We start from the raw sequence: 21,079 nt of genomic DNA, 5'->3' as shown, positions 1-21,079 counted from the left end.
ACTCACTTCCTATCGGTCATCCTGCTGGCCTCTTTCATGTATGAATGCAGTTACGTGCCACTGGGTAAAGCACCCGTCCATCATCACTCACCCAGCTTGCTGTATTCCCATAATCCCTATAAACTCCACGTTGAGGCGTATGAACTCTTCATGTTAACTTTCATCATCCATTCCAGGGGGAGAGCTGCCCCTCTGCTCCATGTCCTCCGGTATCTTGCGTGCCTTAACCAGTGTCCAGCCCCTGGGTCTTCGCCTCTTATCCTTCAGCGTGGGGCTAACCATCAGTCCTCTCTCTCCGTGACAGTCCCTGTGCCGTCTGTCTCACCCGAAGCGCTTCGCAACCACTCCTCTGCCTCTCCCTCAGAACCGATGCTGCAGGGGCGGCTCTGATATTCAAACAGTAGCCTGCACGGGTATCCCCATCTGTAGCGGAACCTTTTCTGGAGGCGTCTGCGGTTTGCTAAGGTGTATGGTGAGAGGTCCTGAAACAATGATATGGCAGAGCCACAGAATCCCACCTTTTCCATCTTTCTGGCCGCCACCATTATCTACTCTTTTTGCCGAAAGAAGTGGACCCTAGTCAAGACATCCGGGAGGAGATTATGCTTTTGCTGAATAGAGGAATATACTCGATGGGTCCTGTCCAGGATCAGTTCTTCAGAATCCGGAATTTTTAACAGAGTCTTAAAGAGATCCCGCACATATTCAGCGAGTTCCTGGTCGTGGAGCTGTCGCGGCACCCCTCGGATCGTAATGTTATTTCTCCTCGAGCGATTTTCCAGGTCCGCCTGCTTTGACGCCATTTCTTCCAGTTTGCTCTCCACATTCTGCATCCTTTTGGCGAGGTCCTTCTTGTCCCTTTCGTGCTCACACGCCATATTCTCCAGCTCATCAACCCTAGTCTCGAGACAACTCAAGTTGGAGCTCATTTCCGCAATAGACCGTGCCAGCGAGTCCTTTGAGGACTGAATCTCCATTGTTATTGCTGTCGTAATGTCCTGCTTAAGTGTTCTCAGCATTCCCTCTAGTTCGTGTCTGGATAGGGGCGGGTCGAGGGTTGAATCGGACCCGTGAGGCATGGACCTCAGCCACGATCGTTTCCATCTTCTGTGGGGTAGGCGTTGCTGCGGTCAGGTAATTTGTGATTTTACTCCCTCTGTTCTTATTTCCTGTTTTTGGCATCGCCTGGGAGAGGGTGCTCAAGTCAGTGAAGTGCCCCACGAAGTTCCCTTGAAAGCCGCTCCCCGAGGCGTGTGCGCTTACCACACTAGCTTCTCATCCAGTACCCAAATGCCTGCTTACATCAGGGTCTCGTTTTCCATAACAGCCAGCTTGTCGAATCCGTTTTGTCAAGGTCTCAGCATCCAGGTTAGGCTTCAAAATGTTGCAGTTAGGTCGCAATACAGCCAGCAGTTCCTCTGTCATCCATCGCCACACCGCTCTTGAACCCCGGGCGTAGGCGCACTCCAGCTCCGTGGAGTCAGCGGCACCAGGCAGCCCAGCGCGAGCCGCCCGCAGCCACCTCCCCCCGAGCCGACAGCCCACAGGTAAGGGGAGGCGCGCACCAAGCCGATCTGCGCCTCAGCACTCCACCACTACGTCTCACCAGGCCACTCGCTCCAGCATCCCTTCTCTCTCCTGGGATCCCACTCTCCGATCGACCAGCCCGCGAGTATCCGCTGTCTCGCTCTCCCAACCTTCGCCCCTCCAGCCGCAGACTCCTCCAATACTCCGACCCGCTTTGCCGGGGGACTGCCTCCTCGTTCCGGCTCCGCTTATGCTGGGCTCACCGGGTGTCACGCGGCGCCACAGCTTTTCCACATCTCCCGCGGCTACTCACTACCTTCGTGTCGGGCTGCACGATAGGTCCACAGGGCGCAGTCTCCTGCCCGGCAATTGCTCTCTGCCTCGGCCCCCTCAGCTCACAGCAGCGTTCCTCTCCCACGGCCATGCACAATCTTCAGGCCCTGCTTACTTCTTCAGGGCTCCCGGCCGAACTCAGCTACCACGGCTCCCACGCGCCCGCCATCTTGCGCGCCATCAGCTTCCCTCCGCTCGGCTCCGAATCTCGGGATAAACAGCTCGCAAGCGACTGCAAGCTTCACATCCCGTCACCGCCACACCACCAGGCACTCTCCGCCCCTTCTATGTCGAAATTTAGGGGATTAAAGGGAACTTAAAAGCTTGTACATTGGGGCCCGTCTCGGAGCTTACAGCAGACACGTCTTCATGGTGCCCTGCCTGGCCACACTCCGATTGTTGTTATTGCTTTTAGCTGTGCATGGTCGCCCTCCCCCCAGCTAATTTCGAACTGAACATTATTTGCCAGAAGACTTTCTGTAACAAAAACATAATCTAAGGTAGATACCGATTTCTTTCATGTCCAGGTCATACCTGGCGGGTTATACCCCGACACTGCCCCATTCAGCATTTTTAGACCCCACGAATTAAGGAAGTCCACCCATTGTTTCCCGTTCCTGGAGATTCCAACACATCTTGTGTTGTCATTGCGTCTTGGGGCCTGAATGCAATGGGCATTTAGGTCCCACGCCAAGATTACATAAGCTCCCCCAAAGTCCAATTTTATCTTTTCCAATACTGTTGATAAAATGTTGATACTGTTGATAAAATGGAGAGAAAAGCCTGGAGGTTGATCCAAGCGGGGTTCCAATAGACATTCACAATTACTATTTCGGTATCTCCTGAAGACGACTGCAGATCAAATATGCATGCGAGGATGCCTTTACTGTTCGTAAAAATTAATGTTGCATGCTTGGCCAGCGAGTTTTAATTGCCAAATGTAGTCCCGTCAATAGACAGCCCCTTGCTTTTTGTTGGGTTGGGGGTTGAGAAGACCATGTACCCCTCTATATGCGCAGGACGAATTCACCATGTTTCCTGGAGGAGAACAATATCCATACTACCGAACAGGGTGCTCCTCATTGAGCTAGAACTGAATGTCTTTGGGCCCTGCGTGCTCCAATTCACCATATTTAGGCTATTCTGCCTAAAGACTTTGTGAGCCCAGTCCTAGCTTCTATAGCATTTCGGCACACTGGGAGGGCTGCAATCACTTGGGCCCCCTAATGATGCAATAATGCCCCAGGTTCTAAAGATTTACTTTTCGTTCTGTCAATGTTTGCCTCATTTGGAGCCACCAGGAAAACCAAGAGGTTATGCTTCTCCAATTCTTTTTTGTTGGTTACCACAGCCTTATGTGCTTTTCTAGACATAAGTCCGATTTCCACCCATGTCATGTTACATTTGTTTGGGAATTTCACATATTCTATGTCCCCTGAGTCAAACAGAAATAGGTTGGATGTTTTTTTAAAAGAGGCTCAATATGACACCTCTACACAATCAGGTAAACTGCAAAGTTTTGCCCACTGCTTTGAGCCACAATCTTGGTACAGCATATTCCAATCCAGCCATTTCATCGTCATCTGGTTCCGGGATGTTCCGTAGGCTAGCCTTAGGCTTCTTGTTTCTAGGGCTCTGTGTCATTTGCATGCCCATTTTGCTATTACCATTTGTGGCTCACTTTTCGTTTCTGCACGCTTTGTGTCTTTAGTCTCTTCTAGGTTTAGGTGTTTCAGGAAGATTGGTGCTATTTTCTTAGTTGATTTATCTACTGATTCATTAGTTGTTTCCTTGGGGACACTTGAACCATTCATCTTCATAAAGATGGGCGCCCATGGTGGACCTTTGTATGACTGGCCCAGCTGTCTTGCCCCATTCTCCCCCCTCTTTTCTCTTTTATTTAGAACATTTGCCGAATTGTTCATTTCAATGCACTGTTGACATGATTCTTCTATTTGCATAATTAGGGGCTCGCTTATTTCTCCTGCCGACTGAATCCCTGCGCTTCCGTTAACGGTTTTTGCACCCTGCGGGGGTTTTTGGTGTCAAGTTCTTGCCTATTTCACTCCTTTTCCTTCCCGTGGAGGGCAGTAACTCTTGAGCATCTTGCTCATCTTCTTGCGATTTTTCCATTGAGGTCTTGGACTTCGTGATTATTTAAGAGGTTTTTGTTATCTTGCCCTTTTGTATTGCAGGGATTATTGATGCCATGTTCTTTTCAGTTACAGCATTTTTCTAATTTTTTCTAAGGATTATGGGAAAGGCAGTAGTACTGTTCTTGTTTTTGCAGTTTTTTTCTTAACTTTCCTTCTGCCTTTGGAGTGCTGCGTCCTCGCTATCCATCCACGCAGGGTGTGTGCAGCCTGTTCGAGTGTTTGAGGATACTTGCAGATGGCTTACTTCTTCTTCTTCCTCTTCAACCACTTGTGCTAACCTTATAAATTTTTCCAAAACCGATCCGGAAAGAGGGGGGGGGTCATCAAAAAGGTTTTTGTCTAGCTCTTTGTTAGGCAGAAACCTGTGCAGTTCCCTTGGGGACCACTGCAAAAGATTTAGGACTACAGGTGTTGGCAGTAAACCCACTTGGTAGCAGTCTGTACCACCCAGATTTAACTGGTAGCTGTGGCTGAGCAGTCAGACTTCCCTCAAGAAGAGTTAGGCAGTATGTAAAGTATACACAATAGGCACTCAGATACAATAGCACAAGCAAACACTGACCAGAGCTTTCGTATCAAGGTATATAATTATTTATTTTAAAACAAAAAAACACTTATTGAAACACTCCAGCACTAATATTGTAAATCACTCTAAACACAGTTACTATTATTATATATACATCCCTTATTCCGTACCAGACAAGTCTTAGTTAACACCACTTATTTCCAGACAGAGGTGAGCGCTAAACTATAGATGGCACTCCAATAAATTAACGAAAAAGGGAGGGAAAAAGGCAGAATGTAGGATAATACACCACACTAATACTTCGGAACTCTTAAGCAAGGCAGGAAAGTCAAAAGTTACTTGTGAGCCAAAGTCCATAGGCCGGGCCCACTCTTGGAGAGAGCAGGGCACAAATGTACCCAAGATCACACAATGACAACAGGCTTAAAAAGTCTTGAAGGGAGTTCAGAGAGGTTTTAGTTAGGCTCAGAAACGTTTAGCCAGGATGTCCCAGGCTAACCCAGGTTCGAAAGCCGGGGCTAAATTTACCCCGTACAGTCGGTTGAAAGGGAAGCCAGGCAGAACACGGTACCTTAGGTGGAAAGGATCCTCCAGCGGGGGCAGTTGTTCCTGGCAGCAAGTGCAAGTCGCGGCGTCGTCCAGAGGAAGAGAAGATCTCGACGTGGAGGAAAGATGAAGGTCGTTGCACTGCCAGGGAAGAAACCAGCCGCAGAGTTTTCCGGTTAAAGGTACTACCCTTTGATTCGCGGTAGTGGTAAAATGTGGTATCCCGGTTGCCGGGGTGCTTGGCACAGGCAAGGGGGCCACGAGTTGTTCCAGGAAGCGAAAAAGGAAGCAGACTGGTTATCCCCACCAGTCGAAGGAAGAAGACTCTCTGGACTGGAGATCTCCTCTGTCGTTGGGAAAAGTGGTGAGACTGTTCAGCAGGGCTCAACCGGTGGTGTCGTCGTAGCAGGTCGGCTCAGCTTCTCCCTCGTCGCATTCTTAGGTCCTGTGGCGACTTCTGAAGTTCCAGTCCCCAAAGCCCTGCTTTTATGCAGAAAACCCCCACTCAGCCTAGCTGTCACTCAAACATGCTAAGTGGTGAGCCGGCCGGCTCAGCTCTTGGGCCAATCAGGACGGAGTGGGACTTGAGTTGCCTAGGCAACTCAGTCCAGGGTGCCTAAACCCCCTCCCACACCCCCTGTGGTACCCAGACAGAGTGGCACCACTTTTGGAGGCTTCTGTGGAGAAGCCCGCCAAAAAGTGGAACAAAGGGCTCGACTCGGGTTGGAGTCACAGAAGAGACCACAACTGCCATTTTAGAACCGAGTCTTGGGAAAAAATACCAACCCGTGAATTAATATTAAATAAACCAACGGTATGTTCGAGGCTATAGGAATTAAATAATTAAAGTTGGTAGCCTCGAACAATGGGAAAATCCCATAGGAATATATTTGCGGTCGAAAATAAAAAGTAGTATCCACTGCCACCAGCCAAAACTCGATCAGGGGGGATGGAGACGTCCCCCCTCGACTAACAGACCCCGGGGCAGTCGAATTGCCCCGGCCAGTACGTCCACAATATGATGGTTTGTACTGGTTCTGTTCAGAATTTGAGACTAGTAAAGTCAATGGTGACTTTACATGCCCTGGCAGACAGTAGTCAGTCCCAGGGTATGGAGTCTATACTAGGGGGTCACTATGACACCCCTGTGTTACTACACTGAGGGTGCGGTGTAAACCACATCACAAAAACACATGAAGCCCTATGGAGTAAAAGACCCCATAGCACATTAAACACATCTAGAGTCAAAGAAACACACTCAAATCATGCCCAAGAGTGAGGGTAAAAGAGTCTCGCTCTTGGCAGGAGAAAGAAATAAACCCTAAAAATCCAGCAAAGCTGCTGGGGGACTCACTAGGTTAGGAAATTCAGCCTAAACAGAGAATTCTCCCTAACACCCCCCCCCTGACTAAGGGACAGGATTTAATCCACTCCTGGATGAACCTCATGCCGCTAGTCGATGACATACATCCTAGAGAGTCCATAAGCATTTTGATGGCGACACCCTGACCTGTGCTCAATGGTGAAATCAAACCCTTGAAGGCAGATTGACCATCGCAATAGTTTTGGATTTTCCCCTTTCATTTGCATCAACCATCTCAAGGGTTGGTGGTCAGTCTGAATGACAAAAGTAGAACCATACAAGTATGGCCTAAACTTCTTCAGTGCCCACACAATAGCAAAGCATTCTCTTACGATTGTTGCACACCTTGTCTCAGGATCCTTCAGCTTACGGCTGATGAAGCAAATGGGGTGCTCCCTACCCTTCTCATCCAGTTGGCTAAGGACTGCACCTATACCTACATTGGAAGCATCAGTCTGTACAATGAAAGTTTGGTGGTAGTCAGGAGCTTAGTACTGGTGCTTGGCACAGAGCTTTCTTCAGGTTTTCAAATGCCCGATTGCACTCCTCATTCCATTTTACCTTTTTAGGGAATTTAGGAGAGGAGATCACATTCAGTGGAGAAGCTATGGTCGCATAGTGCTCTATGAAATTCCTGTAATACCCAGTGAGGCCTAGGAAGGCTCTCACTTGGGTTTGAGTAGTAGGTGTCCAATTCTGCACAGCTTCAATCTTGCTGAGCAGAGGCCTTATTTCTCAACCTCCTACCTCATGCCCAAGGTAGACCACTTTACTCTGTCCAATTTGGCACTTACTTGCCTTTATGGTCAGATGGGCCTGCTCAAGAGCCTGCAAAACATGTCCCAGGTGGTTCACAGGTTCCTCCCAGGAGTGGCTGAAGACTGCAATGTCATCCAAGTATGCCATGCAGAAGTCCTTCATCCCAGCTAGAACTTGGTTTACCATCCTTTGAAATGTAGCAGGTGCATTTTTCAGTCCAAAAGGCATAACCTTGAATTGGTATAAGCCCACTGGGGTGGAAAATGCAATTTTCTCCTTGGCATGGTCTGTCAGGGCTATTTGCCAATAGCCTGACGTAAGGTCAAATGTGCTGAGGTACTCGGCTGCGCCAAGCCTATCCACCAACTCATCTGTCCTTGGCAAAGGGTGGGCATCAGTCCTGGTGACTGATTAAGAGCTCTATAGTCTACACAGAATCTCAACTCTTTGGATCCTGCCTTTGGTACTAACACAACTGGGCTAGACCATGGACTAGTAGAGGGCCCTATTACCCCGAGATCAAGCATCTTCTTCACCTCACCTTTGATGTGGGTTCTGACATGTTCTGACATTCTGTACCCTCTGCTTTTGACTGGCAGACAGTCACCAGTGAGAATATCATGCTGGCCCCAAGGGGTCGAGCCTGGTGAAAGTGGAGAACAGGGAGGCAAACTGATTTAACATAGATTTGCACTCCTCTTGTTGCTCAGGTGTCAGATCTGAAGAGAGATTAACTCCTTCAACCTTTTCGTCCAAAGGTAAGCCTCTAAGGAGGTCAGGTAGAGCTTCACTCTCCTCCTCCTCTTCCGATGAAACTAGAAGCAAGGCTCCTACTTCAGGTCTAGAGACATAGGCTTTGAGGCGGTTGGCGTGGAAGACTCTGGGAGCTTCCCTGGGTCTGCCCAGATCCACCAGATAGTTGACCTCTCCAAGTTTTCCCACAACCTTGAAGGGTCTCATCCATTTGTCTTGCAAGGCCCTCTGCCTTGTTGGGAGCATAACGAGAACTAGCTGGTCCTGAGTGAACTCAACCATGTTAGGCTTCTGATCATGCCAAAGCTTGACCAGAGCTTGTCCAGCTTTCAAGTTGTCACTTGCTTCTGCCATCATGTGTGACATTCTCCGTCGGAGACCTATCACATAGTCAGTCACTCTGACTGGTTTGGGTGAACGAGCACTCTCCAACCCCTCCTTGATCAGGGCCAATGGACCTCTGACCGGATGGCCATAAAGAAGCTCAAAGGGAGAATAACCTACTCCCTCCTGAGGGACTGCTCTATAAGCAAAGAGAAGGCATGGCAGTAGAAGGTCCCACTTTCGTTTAAGGGGTTCCTCTAAAGCACCTATCATGCTCTTCAAGGTTCTGTTAAACCTTTCTACCAACCCATTTGTCTGAGGGTCGTATGCTGTTGAGAACTTGTAAGTAACTCTGCAGGTTTTCCACATGGCTTTCATGTAGTGGGACATACAATTTGACCCCCTGTCAGAGATTACTTCCTTAGGAAACCCAACCCTGGTAAAAATACCAAGGAGGCCCTTAGCCACAGCCGGAGCTGTAACAGTCCTCATAGGAATTGCCTCAGGGTACCTAGTAGCATGGTCTACTACAACAAGGATAAACCTGTTGCCTGAGGAGGTTGGGGAAATCAAGGGGACCAACAATGTCAATCCCTACCCTCTCAAATGGGACTCCCACAACTGGGAGGGGGACTAAAGGTGCCACATTCTTGGAACCCACCTTACCAGAAGTCTGGCAGCTCTTACAGTGCTTATCTACTTCAGCCCCCATTTGTGGCCAATAAAAGTAGAGAGAGAGCCTTTTCTTGGTCTTTTTGAAACTCAAGTGACCGGCCAAAGGTATCTCATGGGCTAGTTGTAAGAACTGTTGTCTGTTTTCTTGAGGTACTACAAGGTGCTTGTAGTCTCCAGGTTCAGACTCAGTTGGTTCACTGTAGAAGAGGCCATCTTCCCAGTGTAACCTGTACTTCCCCGGCTCTTGCCCATCAGCCTGAGAAGTTGTCTGTTGGCGGAGGCCTTCCAGAGTTGGACATTCTCTTTGGCACTTACGGAAAGCTGATCTGCTGGGCCCACCTTCCGTCAGTAAAGACTGCAGTTCAGGATGGTCAGCTGGATCTAAATCTCCTATAAGGTCTTGGCCCCTTACTAGCTCTTCTTCAGAGTCTAGTTCAACCACACAGGGTTCATCCACCCTCTCAGCCTAAGCTGGAGGGGGAGTTACTGGTGTAACTTTGGACAACCTAGGGGAAGTCCTTGTTGGAAGCACTGGAGTGCTTGCTGCTGGCTTTTTCCTTGGAGTCTTGGGTTGCCCCTTGGCTCCTGATCTGGTTGAGACTGCAGTAGTTTGCTCCAGTGGAGGAGGAGTGATATCTTTTTTCATCATCTCCAGAGAAGAACCTCTCAAGGTTTTCTCTCTTGCAGGTTTAGTGAGCTCATGTAACCTTTTACTAGGTGGTCTGGGGGTATGTGACAACTCCAAGAGCTTTCAGGTCATTACCCAACAGAACCCTTCCTGGCACCTCGCATTGTACACTGACAGGTATCTTTACAGTCATATCATTGCACTGGATGAGAACTGGTAACTGGGGACACATCTGCACAGGCCCTCCAGCTAACTTGGTGAGGCATTTGGGTGCCTTAGCAACATCCTCTGCCTTGAAAAATGATTCATCCACCACAGTTATGCTGGCCCCGGTGTCCCTAATGGCAGGAGTCTCCTGACCATTCACTTGGACACTGTCCTTATAATACTCTTTAGTATTATCTGGGATAGAATTACATACATCTAAATTCTGTTGTTCCCTCAACCCCAGAGAGACTAAAGAAACACTGGCTGAGACTCCCATGGGTTCATAAGCCAGCAGTAGAAAGTTTCCACTTGCCATTGGGACTTCCTCTTCTTGAGCGAAGGCTAAGGAGGCAAGTTGGATCCCTGAAGGTTTACCCTTACATCTGGGATCTCCTTTCACATGGTCAATGGCCTTACAAACATAACAAGAGCCAAAGGCTCTCTGGAATGGAGGCTTGTTCTGACCTCCTTCTGGTCTGGGACCAGAAGGTACACTAGCCTATTTCGGTTTCCCTTGTGGCTTACCCTTATGGTTTTGTTTGGGGCCCTCTTTGGAATTTGCAGTATTAGAATTCTCTTTGGAGTCCTTTTTAGGCTGTTTCCCCTCATCCTTTTTCTGAGTTAGCCCAGAATCCCTGTGAGTGGCCCTGTTGGCAACCCACAAGTCAGCAGCCTTAGCTAGTTTTCTGGAATCTAATTCCTTTGAATCAGCCAGGTGCTGTCTGAGCTCAGGAGAGCAGGCATCATAAATTGACTCCAACATAAACAAATTTCTCATACCTTCATAAGTGTTCACCTTGTAACCCTTAATCCATCCCTCTAAGTTTTTCAAACCTTCACTCACCCAGGTAGCCCAAGGGGTACTATCATGCTTTTTGAGGCTCCTAAACCTCTTAAGATACTGGGAAGGGGTGTTCCCAAATCTAGCTATCAAAGCTAGTTTCACACATTCGTAATCCTTCTTATCCTCCTGCCCCATTTCCATTACCACATCAGTTGCATCAGGGGGAAGCTTAGAGAACAACCAGGTGAGTAAGTCATTTCCTGTGATGTTCTGGAGCCCATGATTATATTCAAACAGACAACCAATCCAACACATCCAACTTAGGCTCATACATACCAATCAATTCCTTTGGCATCCGGGGTCTTTTAGGACTGGAACTTCTACAGGAGTCGGAGAGAGAAGCATGGTCTACAGATAATTTCTTCATTTCTAGCTCATGCTTGAGCTCCATTTCCCTTAGCCTGAGTTCTTGATTCAGTTCCTGGTGTCTTTGTTCAGCCTGTTTAGTCTCTTGAATTCTAATTCAAGTTTCATTTTCTCTAGCTCTGTCATGATGCCTACCCCCAAGGAGCCAGACCAGGTCCAGCAACCCCAGAGGCAGACATCATGTTCCCGAGGGAAGTCCCAGCGGCCCCAGGTAGGGGCCCTTTGGACTCAGTCTTGGCGCCAGGCTCATGTTGGACAACAGTCCTGGCGCCAGGCTCATAAAGGATGACTGTGTGTGAAGAAGTGCTTTGTGTGAACTTACCTGATGCAGACCGTGCTGCAAAATCCAGGCCACCTAGAGGCCTGAATGGGACTATTTTACCTATGGGACTACTTTAGAACACAGGTGTGGCCGGAGGAAGAATACATACCTGGAACTACTTTGAAGGCTATTTAAGCCACGCCCAAGCAGCAACTCACGCTTCGCGTTGTTCTGCACCTAGCAGCTGGACGCTCACCGTGTCCGCTCCTGCATCCGGACTCCAGCCACGCCCGACAGCATCCTGGAACACCTGTAAAGGGAGAAGAGAACAGGAGAAAGAAGAGACATTACCTGCTTAATCCACATTCCGGAGTCATCTCGCCGACGATCCTAAAGGGAAGACATTCATTTTTAAAAGCACATCGCATTGCTCGCTGCAGCGCCGCATTCCACTCACCTTTACCAGGCGCCTTCTTGCCCATCAGCGACCATCTGGATCATCCGCCGCATTTCAGCGCCTAAAGGAGAAAAAGACAAGAACAAAGGTGAGCGAGGGAAGAGAATAAGAAAGGCTTAATTTCCACCATAAGACTTACCTGTTGGGTCACTCCCTCTTCACTTCGGGTCGGCGCCATAGCTTCGGCATTTCCGAACCCCGGCCCCTAAGGGGAAAAAGACACAAGCATTAGTGCATTAATGCAAGAACACTAGAGGAACCACTCATCAAAAACTCACCAGAGTTTTCCTTCGACGGTTCCATTTCCTAACTCGGAATCTTCATTCAGCACCTGAAATAGAGAAAACAGACAATGGTTATTTAAAGCTTGAACTTGCAACAGAATTCTTACGGTACCTTACCGGAAAAGTCAAGCGAACTTGAACTCTCACCAATCCGAGATCCAGTGAAGTAACTGGATAACAACGCGCCCCTGCATCAGAAGCAGGATGGAGAGCTCGTCCTTTCAGACCCTAAGGTGAGACTTCACGGGGAATCGCAGAAGGGTTTCGTGGAGGGTGAGAAGGGAAGTGGGAGGCCTACGCATTATCCCGCAGATTGTTAATACTCCCTTTTCACACACAGAAGGATATTTCTACGAGCCAGACAAGCCAGATTTGGGGGTCCGGTCCATTCCATCTTCCGAGTTCTGCGCATCACCCTAGAAGAGGCCACAGCAATCCAAACCAGGCCAGCGCCTCCGTGGGAGTCAGGTGAGCGTTACAAGCTCAAGATATTGAGGACTAAGTGTGGGACCTGGCAAAGGTCCAGTAGGTACAGCTGGCAGAGCAGGCAGAGGCCTAGGGGGGACAGTCACAGCAGCCTCACCCCTCCTCTTCTGACTCTTCCTCAAGATTATCAACATTTTGATCAATATCAATCTCTATACTGTTATCTACTGTTTCTGGCATGGTAGGTTCCTCTTAACCATCATCCACACTTTGGTTAGCTAGCAACCTTTCTATTAATTCCATTTTCTTACCTTTAGTCAGGAGATTCTTATGCTTACAGAGAACTCTTAAACAATCAGCAGTTTTTGTAGCAAGGGACTCTTGACTATAATTTTCCATAGTTGACATGTTAGAAAGATTACTTTTTCAGTGCTAAGCTTTGTGGTTAGTTGCACTAAGGTATCCTAAAGCACTCTAAAGTGTATACTTAATACAAATCCCACCGCTGTACACCAGTGTTAGGCAGAAACCTGTGCAGTTCCCTTGGGGACCACTGCAAAAGATTTAGGACTACAGGTGTTGGCAGTAAACCCACTTGGTAGCAGTCTGTACCACCCAGATTTACCTGGTAGCTGTGGCTGAGCAGTCAGGCTTCCCTCAAGAAGAGTTAGGCAGTATGTAAAGTATACACAATAGGCACTCAGATAGAATAGCACAAGCAAACACTGACCAGAGCTTTGGTATCAAGGTATATAATTATTTATTTTAAAAACAATTTTAAAAAATTTTAAAAAAACCACACACTTATTGAAACACTCCAGCACTAATATTGTAAATCACTCTAAACAGTTACTATTATTATATATACATCCCTTATTACTGATCAGACAAGTCTTAGTTAACACCACTTATTTCCAGACAGAGGTGAGTGCTTAACTACAGATGGCACTCCAATAAGTTAACAAAAAAGGGAGGGAAAAGGAAGAATGTAGGAAGATACACCACACTAATACTTCGGAACTCTTAAGCAAGGCAGGAAAGTCAAAAGTTACTTGTGAGCCAAAGTCCATAGGCCGGGCCCACTCTTGGAGAGAGCAGGGCACAAATGAACCCACGATCACACAATGACAACAGGCTTAAAAAGTCTTGCAGGGAGTTCAGAGAGGTTTTAGTTAGGCTCAGAAAAGTTTAGCCAGGGTGTCCCAGGCTAACCCAGGTTCGAAAGCCGGGGCTAAATCTACCCCGTACAGTCGGTTGAAAGGGAAGCCAGGCGGAACACGGTACCTTAGGTGGAAAGGATCCTCCAGCGGGGGCAGTTGTTCCTGGCGGCATCGTCCAGAGGAAGAGAAGATCTTGACGTGGAGGAAAGATGAAGGTCGTTGCACTGCCAAGGAAGAAACCAGCCGCTGAGTTTTCCGGTTAAAAAGGTACCACCCTTTGATTCGCGGTAGTGGTAAAAGATGGTATCCCGGTTGCCGGGGTGCTTGGCACAGGCAAGGCGGCCACGAGTTGTTCCAGGAAGTGAAAAAGGAAGCAGACTGGTTATCCCCACCAGTCGAAGGAAGAAGACTCTCCGGACTGGAGATCTCCTCTGTCTTTGGGAAAAGTGGTGAGACGGTTCAGAAGGGCTCCACCGGTGGTGTCGTCGTAGCAGGTCGGCTCAGCTTCTCCCTCATCGGATTCTTAGGTCCTGTGGCGACTTCTGAAGTTCCAGTCCCCAAAGCCCTGCTTTTATGCAGAAAACCCCCATTCACTCAGCCTAGCTGTCACTCAAACATGCTAAGTGTTGAGCCGGCCGGCTCACCACTTGGGCCAATCAGGACGGAGTGCGACTTGAGTTGCCTAGGCAACTCAGTCCAGGGTGCCTAAACCCCCTCCCACACCCCCTGTGGTACCCAGACAGAGTGGCACCACTTTTGGAGGCTTCTGTGGAGAAGCCCGCCAAAAAGTGGAACAAAGGGCTAGACTTGGGTTGGAGTCACAGAAGAGAACACAACCGCCATTTTAGAACCGAGTCTTGGCAAAAAATACCAACCGGAGAATTAATATTCATTAAATAAACCGGCGGTATGTTCGAGGCTATAGGAATTAAATAATTAAAGTTGGTAGCCTCGAACAATGGGAAAATCCCATAGGAATATATTTGCGGTCGAATATAAAAATTAGTATCCACTGCCACCAGCCAAAACTCGATCAGGGGGGACGGAGACGTGCCCCCTCGGTTAACAGACCCCGCGGCAGTCGAATTGCCCCGGCCAGTACGTCCACAATATGATGGTTTGTACTGGTTCTGTTCAGAATTTGAGACTAGTAAAGTCAATGGTGACTTTACATGCCCTGGGAGACAGTAGTCAGTCCCAGGGTATGGAGTCTATACTGGGGGGTCACTATGACACCCCTGTGTTACTGCACTGAGGGTGCTGTGTAACACACATCACAAAAACACATGAAGCCCTATGCAGTAAAAGACCCCATAGCCCATAAAACACATCTAGAGTGAAAGAAACACACTCAAATCATGCCCAAGAGTGAGGGTAAAAGTCTCACTTTTGGCAGGAGAAAAAAATAAACCCCAAAAATCCAGCAAAGCTGCTGGGGGACTCACTAGGTTAGGAAATTCAGCCTAAACAGAGAATTCTCCCTAACACTCTTCTATCCTTCCTTCTTTCTCTACTCCATTTCTTTCCCGCAAAAGATTTTTCAGCGAGAGGAGGACTTCTTGAAGCATGAGGTTTTGCTTTTCCTCCTCTTTGCCTTTTTTTCCGAGAACCACTTGTGTGGCTGAGAGGTCAAGTCCTTGTTTCATTATCTCCAGCCTCAGATCTTTAAGGTTGGTGAAATGACCGTGGTAATTGTGCTGGTTAGCCCCACTAAAGCCGTTTCAAAGTCTGATGTCTTTTTTGTCAGTTCTACGAGGCATCCTGCCTGCGATTGCACTTCTATTTTGAGATGCTCAAACACTGTTACTAAAGAGATGAGAACGAAATTCAACCCTGGAAGTGCTGCTAACCCCAGCTGGTCGGTCACCTCCATCTTTATCGTGGCCTGGGGATGCGACTTAGTTACTTGGTCATAATTTCCCTGTTCTTCTTGTTCTGCTCCTTTTGCGTTAGTTCAACGTCTGAAGGACCCACTCTGATTTCTTGAAACTCATTTCCTTTGTTTCCTTCTTCAATCTCATCCTCATACGGAGACTAGGTTCTGCAATTTCCGGCGTGCAGGATTCTCCCCCAATACAGGTACTGTTACCTTATTAGGTCATTTAAGCCTTTAGTTCTTTTCTTGCTGAAGTGGTCATCTATTTTCTTTTGAATTTTTTTTGTCGTAGTAGTATACTCGAGCCCCCGCTTCCATAGTTGTGTTATTTTGGAGGAAGAATTACCCAGATTGGGGCTTTGCGCATGCACTTGCGCTCCCTTATGTGTCGAGGGAATAGATGTTAAATTGGTATATTCTGCATTGAAGTCTGTCCCCTGTACCGGGGCCCCTTCTACATACGAGCCGTCCAATTCTGGACTTCTGATATCATCAAGGAAGGCCTTACTGCCTAACTTCATTCTGGCCTTGAAAATCAGTTAAAACAAGCAGAAAAGGAGAAAGAAAAAAAAAGGGGGTGGGGCGAGGGAGGAGAAGATCTTTCCTCTCATCACTCCTTTTAGTGAGCTCGGCTCAACTCGCTCCCTTATTGGTCAACTCTGTCAACTGACAGATTTTAAATTTAATAAAAAGTAGATGGAAGTTTCAAGCTCCGGTCGGGATTATAGGATCCATTTCCCAGTCTGCCGACCGGTCGAGCTACTTAAATACCCTGTGCTTTGTGCCCTTACAAACAATGCTTTATCTATAACAGGGTAGGTAGAGTAAAAAAAGGGTAGGTAGGTTGATTACTGCCTCCCCACATGGGCTCCAATAACTTAGAGTACAGCAAAACACGGCTGGCGACCCCTGCAGCACTAAAAACTCATAGAACCTTTTCAACGCTCTCCGTGGTGTGCCTGGAATGCCTGGCAGATTGCTGGGTGATAACCTTAACCTTGTTTGACTCAGAGCTCCGGAGCTTGTGCCTGGCGCCCGGTACTCCCCTACAGCTCGGCACTCCCCTGCAGGCTCCCCTCCGTGGCTCCCCTCCGATGCTCTAGCTCTAACCGGTCTCCCACGGACAGAAGGAGCCAAAGCTTCAGTAATGCGACGACTCACACAGGGGGCAGGAGTAAGTGGAGTTAGAGGAAGGAACCTCTAAACGTGGGATGATGCGTGAATCAAGCCACACCTCTCTCCCTCTCTCTGGTCTCAGAGGCCGCTTCCGACTCAGCCTAGGTCTTCCCTTTGGCTTCCTTCTGAGTGCTGCTTGCATGTGTAAGGGTGCTCACAGGATTCCTCGAGAATCTCTGGGTGCAGGCCTCCGATCTCTGCTCCAACACCCATGATAGCTTTTTGCCTATCATTCTTAATTTTTGCCAGTCAATCTCCATAGTGCGATCTTGCAACAGAATAAAAACCAGCACCTACTTTCCAGCAAACCTGGACTTTGCAAACCCCTGGTTCCATCACTGCCTTTAACAGCAAACCCCTACCTGCTCCCCATCGCTTCCACATGTGATGCATGCTTCTAGTTTCACACGCATTGCAGCTAATGGTTTTGTAGCCCACTCCAATCTCGCTATTAAGGGGGGAAAAAAACAGCTGAAAAAGGCTGCAGCAAACCAATGTATTAAACTACATGTGACCCAAGAACGTGCAACCTAAATTAAATTAGATCTTGGCCCAGTGCATGCACAGTCTGTATCATGAAACTACTTTTTGCCAAGCTAAGCCTCGTGGGGCTTCATTGTCTGCAAGGAGTGCTGCTCCGTTTCATCATGGCCACCTTGGGCCCTTGCAGCGTTCCATTCACCTTTGCTGCCTGATCCTGCCTCTGCTTTAAGCAAATTAGATAAGACCTCCTTTACATCATTCAATGATGGCGCCGGCAGGTGAAGCCAGCTCCCATCAAAGGGCCTCATTTTTGTCACCTGTCTGGGCATGTCTGGTCACGGACGGCGCCATGAAGCTTCCTCCTAGATTTCCTTGTTTGCGTCCGCTCAACATCTCAGCTCCATTTTCGCATCAAGAGTCCCACGTTCCACCTGATGTGCTGCACTTCAATCTGCACGGCGCAAGGTAAAGAGGCCTCCACTCCTGCCCTGTGACTGTTATTACCTTGCTCTCCTTTTATCCCACTGTAATCACTCGCTGCGGCACTTGGCATGCCTTGTGCGCACTCACCCAGCTGCATTCACTGCCCCTCCCAGTGCTGCTAACCACTCAGCATGTCTCGTACACCCCGAGCCAGCCCCAAAACACGTGTTAGTAATAACCCCTGGCTTGGTCTCCTGCAACTTCTGTAGCCCTCGCTGCGCCTCCAGGTTGGGACCTAGCCACATTTCTGCCTCATAACTCTGTTTGTAACTCTCAACCCTTGCTGCTTCTTACCTAATTTACCTATTCATCACTGGATTGAGTATATCAGACCTTGCTGCTCTTAGAATATTGCACCTGTACTTTTTAGTTGTACCCACAACCCCTTGTGTACCGTTCCTTATGTTACCTGCATATTTATTCCATTTCGCCGGCAAGATCCAAGAAATGACTTTTATTAGCCTGCGCCTCACGCCTTCTCCCCTCATCAGCCTGGCAGCTCCTGCATCCCTTTCTGCCTGCAATCTCTTGACTCTATTCAGCCTTTGCTGCCTGCTTATGTGCTTGCAGCTAACTTTCTTGACTCCTCACCTTGCACTATGGTCCTCTGTATTATCTCCTGCAACCCTCACCCTCCTATTTGCACTGTCATCCACATGCCTGATGTAGCCCCTCATGCCATGAGGCAAGGCTTTTCCAGGCTGCAGGCATTCATACCTGCTTTGTCATAATTGCACGTCTGTTTTTTCCTTAATGCAGTTGACTTACTTGTTCCAGCACTTTAACCTGTTTTACATTTAATGTACCTCTCCTCCTTTGCTCCTGCACTTCCCTTCGCCCCAATATCCCCCATTTTCATGTTCAGCACTTGCATGATCCGAATCCTCTCACGACCTAGTAGGAATGTGTTTTGTTTGTTTTCATCCCTTCTTCCCGTTCCTGCACTTCCCCCCTCTCATCCCATGCAATGACTTCACAATCTCTTTAGACTAAGGAAGACCGGGTAAACTGGATTATAGGGCGATAAAGCAAAGCACAGCTTGTTGGTGTTGTCATGCACTGTGGGGTTAAACTGAGGAAGATGCACCTTATGACCAGGCTCAAGGATACAAAAAATAAACAAACAAGCATGCTGTACAAGGCTTAGGTTATATACAACAGGTCTAGAGTGAACCATGTTATGGCTCTTCTTTTTAATTAACTAGGCCACTAATCCTTTACTGTGACAATGAATACAACTATTTGGGATACTCTTTGAATATGCAGGCCCATTAAAGTTATAATGAAGGTCCTCAGATCATAGTTCTTAAGTGACACGGATTTGGAGTAACCCAAGAGCATTTCACACCATATTCTTCATATACCTTATGCTGTGCTGGCTTTTATTTTGCATTCTGGTACCCTTAGTTCTCTATCATTAAAACAGAACTTCAAGCAATGGAATACAGACGAAAAGCAGGACTGGACAAGTTTCTCAATCCAGACAGCACATCTCGAGAGCTATGTTGGACACTTTTTTTTTTATGTCATCTCCACTATACAGAAAGTATCATTTGCACCAGCAGTGCAAAGTCAGAACTGATAACTTTCAGGGTCAGCTCTGAAGGGGGCATTGGGGCAAGAGAAGAGGAACAGCACTAGAGGGGGGGGGCAAAGGACCAACAGTGCAAAGGGGGAGCGACAGCTTTTGCTTGCATATAAAACTGAAGCCACCTTTGTTCAAAGTTGTCCTATGTTGTAGTGTTGATCTCAATGTGATTTCTTACAAGGACACCAGTATGTTGTCAGTAGTGCTGTCATTATCCAATGAACTACAACCTGAAGATATCCTCACAATTTAAACCAGGGAAACAGGAAATAAAACTGGAAATAGGTTGTGAGCAGGAGAAAACATTTCAGTGGAAATGCACCTGCACCAATGAACTACACCTTACAGATGTCCCCATAAGAAATCACATTGATATTGGAGAAGCGCAGTATCACAGAGAACATACATATTTCCTCATAAGAAATCAATTTCTTATGTGGACATCAGTATTGCACCTCTCAAAAAAAAAGTGTATACCAGTATCCGAAAGCAAATATGCCAATCGTCCCGATTTAGGCAGGAGACTCACGATTTTTAAATGAAAAATATTGCTATTTTTCGTTTGCTCCCATCTAAAATAATTCTAGCCAAATGCGTTCCTGTGGGAAAATTTATTTCTCACGATTTCTCTGAAGAAATCTCCCTCGAAGGTGCTTCAAAACGTTGGCTTGTATTAGAAAGTGAAACTTACTTGTGGCCCAAAGGGGCCAGGAAAGTAGTCCAAACACAGCTCAACTTCTTCTGGCAGCGAAAACGTGACATGGTACACGCCACTATGGCATTAGACCAGCAAACAACATTTAGTGGGTGGAATTATGCCACAGCATTGCCAATTGTTATACCAACAAATTTGCTTTCTGGCACCCCTTTACACTCTTCTCTGTAGCAGAGGTGTGGGTGATTGAAATATTCTCAACTGGCACTGAGGTAAACGTGAGGCATCAATCCTTTTTGACGTTTACATCTAGTGTATCTGTGCAAGTCTGAATACCAAAGTTTGCAGCATCCCAATATGAAAACATGCAAGAAATGCATCAGGGGTTTGCATTTTGACTTGCATTAAGTAAGGTTGAACGAGATGGGAAGTCGCCATCCTGAAAACTAATAATCGCATTCCTTGACATCATATCTGAAGAAACAATTCAGGAGAAAAAGCTGCTTTGGGACGAAGGAAGAAAAGCAACCCGCACGTATACCCCCGGAGTTCACAGGATACCGCGCAGTTAACAAAGCCCAAAATACCCACAGATGCCCTGTCCCGCCATATCTGACCCAAAACTTCTCCAGTGTCTCTGCACTTACTATGGTACTCAGCGCTGCGAGTTCCGCGCACGATGTCCCGGTGCTCCTCCGTTCCCGGCACCTTTACCTGCACTAGGATATACTTAAAAGTGCCTTCGGGGTCTATCTCAACCTCGGTGAGGCTTTGCAGGGCACCAGCCATGATACCAAGTCGCACAGTACCCAAAGGGTGACAACGACTGAAGCGTGCGAAGCAGAGAAGGAAAGGAGCAGGTGTGAAAGCTGGCGAATCAGTAGAAACAGAAAAGGAACACACGCCTCGCAACCTCCTCAACACAGCGGCCATCTTGCTCTCGGAGCTCTGGAGTTTTCAAAATCCTTCCTTACGCGTTAATACTACTAATTTGCATATTCAATGATATAGCAGGAAGGACTGCAGATGGACTTTGACAAACATGGCAGGAAGTGATATCACCGGTGCCCTCACATCAATAAAACCTGGTGGGTAAAAAGACATTAACTAACTTTCAAAAAACTTAAAGGAAATCACATGTAACATGTGCACATAATAAAAGTAGAAATTATATGATTATTCGCCAGTAAACTTGATCACAGAAAGTGGCAGAGTAAAGAGA

General features: G+C 47.6%; 1 protein-coding gene across 1 annotated transcript in view; it reads right to left on the bottom strand.

The window, feature by feature from the left end:
* The window catches only part of LOC138535513 (14 kDa phosphohistidine phosphatase-like), a 215,298-nt gene extending 194,459 nt beyond the window's left edge, over positions 1 to 20,839 (bottom strand). The window contains exon 1 of the mRNA XM_069641301.1: positions 20,505 to 20,839. Coding sequence (XP_069497402.1) covers positions 20,505 to 20,790 — 286 coding nt within the window. The 5' untranslated portion in view covers positions 20,791 to 20,839. The remainder of the gene's footprint in view (positions 1 to 20,504) is intronic.
* Between the last annotated feature and the right edge of the window lie 240 nt (positions 20,840 to 21,079).

Source organism: Ambystoma mexicanum, chromosome 1q (assembly GCF_040938575.1).
Source record: "Ambystoma mexicanum isolate Mex_15411 chromosome 1q, UKY_AmexF1_1, whole genome shotgun sequence".
NCBI lineage: Eukaryota > Metazoa > Chordata > Amphibia > Caudata > Ambystomatidae > Ambystoma > Ambystoma mexicanum.
Note: the sequence above shows the minus strand (reverse complement) of the source record. Positions and strands in the feature narration are given on the sequence as shown.